Source organism: Amphibalanus amphitrite, unplaced genomic scaffold, assembly GCF_019059575.1.
Source record: "Amphibalanus amphitrite isolate SeventyFive unplaced genomic scaffold, NRLGWU_Aamphi_draft 002119F_arrow, whole genome shotgun sequence".
In the NCBI taxonomy this organism is placed as follows: Eukaryota; Metazoa; Arthropoda; class Thecostraca; order Balanomorpha; family Balanidae; genus Amphibalanus; species Amphibalanus amphitrite.
The window spans coordinates 21,730-26,730 of record NW_024883612.1 but is presented as its reverse complement, the minus strand read 5'-3'; the positions used below and the strand labels follow the sequence as shown (position 1 = coordinate 26,730).

The 5,001-nt window shown below is 51.3% G+C and overlaps 1 protein-coding gene across 1 annotated transcript; it reads right to left on the bottom strand.

The window, feature by feature from the left end:
- Window positions 1-2,400: 2,400 nt before the first annotated feature.
- On the bottom strand, window positions 2,401-4,098 carry LOC122376378 (techylectin-5B-like). The gene has a single exon (XM_043356208.1). The coding sequence runs from the start codon at window positions 4,027-4,029 to the stop codon at window positions 2,800-2,802; it is 1,230 nt and encodes a 409-aa protein (XP_043212143.1). The 5' UTR covers window positions 4,030-4,098; the 3' UTR covers window positions 2,401-2,799.
- Window positions 4,099-5,001: the final 903 nt, after the last annotated feature.

The window sequence follows — 5,001 nt, the reverse complement described above, 5'->3', positions numbered from 1 at the left end:
CCATACCCTACCCCACCCTACCCTACACTACCCTAACCTACCCTACCCTACCCTACCCTACCCTACCCTACCATACCCTACCCTACCCCTACATTACCCTACCCTACCCCTACACTATCCTACCCTACCCTACCCTACCCTACCCTACCCTACCCTACCCTACCCTACCCTACCCTACCCTACCCTACCCTACCCTACCCTACCCTACCCTACCCTACCCTACCCTACCCTACCCTACCCTACACTACACTACCCTACACTACCACCGACAGTCCAAGTTTCAGCTCAATCGGCCCAGAAACGGCTGAGATATTGCAAAAACAAATTTATCGTATTTACTGGCGAATCCCCTTGGCGAGGGGTGCCTTGTGTCGGCCTTCGTTGTCAAAGGTCAACGACCTCCCGGCTCTGATGCTTTTCACTCAGTTTTCTAAGCGAAGAACTGAGCCTAAAGCACGAGCGTTTTGCTCGGTGCCGACCGCGGCCCCACCACGTGCACACCGCTGAACCCACACCGTCGAAAATTTAATACGACAAATGAGTGCACGCGATCGACTTGGCGTGAAAATTTCACCCCCGTAGCCCTTACCGTTCCCGAGCAATAGCCTGTTTTTGCCGATTCTAATGCTAACCCTATGGCGCACATGAGCACGCGCCACGGGCGCACCCCCGGCCGCATCGTGCCCAAAATTTAATACGACCTGTTGAATGACGTGACCCACGAGTCGTGAAAATTTCACCCTCCTGCATGAATCGACGGCGCCGCAATAAGCGTTTTTGGGAGTAACCGGCGGCGGACTTTTTAGGATTTATAAATAGTAGACTAGAGGTACAGGTTTACGTGATACCTGTATGTTTTGATTAATGTTATGTTACGGGTGCATTAGTTTGGGTGATTGACTTGTATTTTTAGATGTATTATTTGGATAGATTTGGGTAGCTGTTTTTAATTAAACTGTAAGGGTTGGTGATAGGTGCGGGGTGTTCAAGTGTTTTGTATGTTAGGCCCTTTTTGAACTTAACCCTACCCATACCCTACCCTACCCTACCCTACACTACCCTACCCTACCCTACCTATACCCTACCCCTACCCTACCCTACTCTACCATACCCTACCCTACCCCTACACTACCTACCCCTACCCTATCCTACCCTACCCCCTACCCTACCCTACCCTACCCTACCCTACCACCCTACCATACCCTACCCTACGCTACCCTACCCTACCCTACTACCTTACCCTACCCTACCCTACCTTACTACCCTACCCTACCCTACCCTACCATACCCTACCCTACTACCCTAACCTACCCTACTATACCCTACCCTACCTAATTCTACCCTACCTAACTCTACCCTACCCTACGCTACCCTACCCTACCCTACCTTACCCTACCCTACTACCCTACCATACCCTACCCTACCCTACCCTACCCTACCCTACCCTACCTTACTACCCTATCCTACCCTACCCTACCCTACCCTACCCTACACTACCCTAACCTACCATACCCTACCCTACCCTACCCTACCATACCCTACCCTACCCTACCCTACCATACCCTACCCTACCGTACCCTACCCTACCCCTACCCTACCCTACCCTACCCTACCCTTACACTACCCTACCATACCCTACCCTACCCTACCCTACCCCTACCCTACCCCTACCCTACACTACACTACCCTACACTACCACCGACAGTCCAAGTTTCAGCTAAATCGGCCCAGAAACGGCTGAGATATTGCAAAAACTTATTGTATTTACTGGCGAATCCCCTTGGCGAGCGGTGCCTTGTGTCGGCCTTCGTTGTCTGATTATTTTCACTCAGGTTTTTAAGCGAACAACTGAGCCTAAAGCACGAGCGTTTTGCTCGGCGCCGACCGCGGCCCCACCACGTGCACACCGCTGAACCCACACCGTCGAAAATTTAATACGACAAATGAGTGCACGCGATCGACTTGGCGTGAAAATTTCACCCCCGTAGCCCTTACCGTTCCCGAGCAATAGCCTGTTTTTGCCGATTCTAATGCTAACCCTATGGCGCACATGAGCACGCGCCACGGGCGCACCCCCGGCCGGATCGTGCCCAAAATTTAATACGACCTGTTGAATGACGTGACCCACGAGTCGTGAAAATTTCACCCTCCTGCATGAATCGACGGCGCCGCAATAAGCCTTTTTGGGAGTAACCGGCGGCGGATTTTTTAGGATTTATAAATAGTAGATTGATCCTGTAATATTGCGGTGGCGTTGGGTGCCGTCACAAAATGCAAAGTCGCTACAATAAAAATGTTTGTTGGTAAGAAGACAAGACTGTAGGTATCCGTATCTCAATTCTCTATCCAGATGTCCAAAGCGTCCAAATGGAATAAATTTTGGGTTAGGAATTGCCTCGGTTAGCCACGATCATAGTTCAGTATATTTTCAGATAAAATTGACAAAGTGCATTAACATCATACAAGTCAGCATATTATTTAGATATCTAAAAACGTAACCATCAATATATGTATTATCTTAAGCCTCAGCGGAAATACATGGAAAGACATATAACAGCTAAAAATATGTCAAACCTTTACTCGAAACCGGAACAACCATCTCAAGAATCTGCCATCTATGCTTTGTATAAACCAAACATATACATTTCACAATCTAGACTTTTTTCACCTTCATGCAACAGGTAGTTAGCTCGATGGAATTAAATTTAGTAAACAATGATTTATGAAAAAACAGCGAGAAAGGGAACAAGAAAATGAAAAGTCTGTCCTGAATCCATTTCCCAGTTGGCTGTGGTGAAATTACTCTCGGGCTCCCTCGTTGGCAAGCTTATGACACCAGGTCATATAGTTGACGGGCCGCATCTTCAGTTCGGCCTGCTTCAACGAGTACTTGTTGCCCTTCCACTGGTGCCAAGTAATTCCAATCCAGTGTTTCTTCATCGTTTTCGGCACGTACGGACCTGTCAGAGTGGTATGCATGCAGCTCTTGTGCCACCACGCGTTCTGGTACTCGACGGCGCATTTCTTACTCCAGGTGTCGTTATCCTGATCCTTGGTCGAGAACTTGGCCCCATTGCTGAGCGATGTCAGCGCGTCGCCCGTCTTGCCCTCGTACTTGCCGACCTTCAGCACGTACTTCTGCTGCTCGGAGCCCACAGAGAACGGTGTGTAGGTGGACGACACGGAGTTGTTCTCCCAGTCCTTCAGGTCCACACGGAGCTGCATCTGATCCATGCTGGTCAGCAGGCTCATGTACTCGTTGCCAAGCCAGAACTCGGCGCTGAGGTTGCCGAAGCCCCACTTGTAGCTGTCCCAGCCGAGGTCGAAGTCCTGGTGGTCGGGGAGGTCGGCGCGCCTCAGCAGCACGGTCCAGCCGCCGCCGTCCGTGTCCATGTCGCAGTAGACGCGGATGCCGCCGCCGTTGCCGCAGACAGGCGGGTAGATGGTGTAGACGCCGCTGCGCTGGTGGCGCTGCTGGACCGCCGCGCAGTCGGCCGGCCGCCACTCGTCCGTCCGCTGGAACTGGTCCGGGAAGCTGCACCGCTCCACGATCACGGTCGTGGTGGCCGGGGAGGCGGCGGCGGCGGCGGCGGGCCGACCCTCCTCCAGCAGCGTCACCAGCCGCTGCTGCGTGTCGTTGAGCTGCGCCTGCAGCAGCTGCTCCGACTGGCGGATCTCCTGGCTGAGGGTGCTGACCAGCTGCGGGTCGGCGGGCGCTGCCCGGGCCTCCTGCAGCACCCCGCGCAGCTCGGCGGCGGCCTCGGTCAGCCGGCCGCTGCCCAGCTCCCTGTACAGCTGCAGCACGCTGTTATCCAGCTGCGCCAGCTGTGTGTCCACCGTGTGCGTCAGCGACTCCAGACGGGCGGCCAGCTGGATCAGACGCTCATCCATCCTCTGCAGCCGGTCCGACAGAGCGCCAGAGGGCTCCGAGTCCGCGCCGATGCCGGAATCCAGCGGGATGTCGTGAGCCTGTGTGTTGCCCGCACTGAGAACGGCGCAGCTCAGCAGCCAGCACAGCACCAGACGCATCCTGACTGAATATTTAGACTGGGTTCGCCAGCCGAACGCTGCTCAGTCGTCTGCGAGACCCGTAACAGAAGTGCCGGTTCAGATCTAGCGGCGCCCTATAAATGAATCACCAAAGCCGAGCCGTATGACGATTAATACCAAACATTCGTGGAGTATGGTATACGACATAGTTTGATGCGACATAGCTCATAACTTTGGTATGGTTTTTCCGACGAATTCCCGCTCACTGTGGTTGCTCAAATATCGGAAAATTATCTCCGTTGCCCAAGTGCTTGGGTGTTTTTAATACTCATCGGAGCTTCACTAACTTCGTTATCAATGATATACCACTAATTAGTCCTGTGTATATACAAAATCAGTAAACACGGATCTGCTGGGATGACACAGTGACGGTAATTGCATTCATTGGGAAATTTCTTGTTTACCCTGTTGCAACCTCCGGGGTAGAACGTCGCACAATTTAGCCACCAACGATTCACCAAACCAGCGATAGGAGTAGAAAGGCTGTCTAGGTTTACAAATAGTGATAAGAATCGAGCACAGTTTGGAATTCTTGAAGTGGGAAGACCAATTGGTGATGACGGCCAGGATCTCCGACACATTTCAGATGAGATGGGTTCCTTCACATTTTTCCAATAAAGTAAAACGGTTGTGCATCTTTAATCAACAAATTTCCCACTAGACTTTGCCATTAAACCTTATTGCACATGTACCTACTTATCCATTCACAATATTTGTATAGATTTTATGATTTTCATAGTTTCATTAGCAAATTGTTTAAGCCGTTTTTATGATGAGTGAAAGCAAACGCATCTCATTAGTCCACTTCTCCGCCTGAATTAGAGTCTCTTGTGAATTTACAAGATGATGCTTCTGGCCAAAAGCAACTTTCGGAAGACGTTGACAGTGAATGGAAAACATGTTTTGATTACGACCCTCACCAGTCGAATAATTGCTTCCATCGCTTCTGTT

Excerpts from the sequence above, each read along its gene's own strand:
- LOC122376378 (XM_043356208.1), bottom strand. The coding sequence starts at position 4,029 with ATGCGTCTGGTGCTGTGCTGGCTGCTGAGCTGCGCCGTTCTCAGTGCG.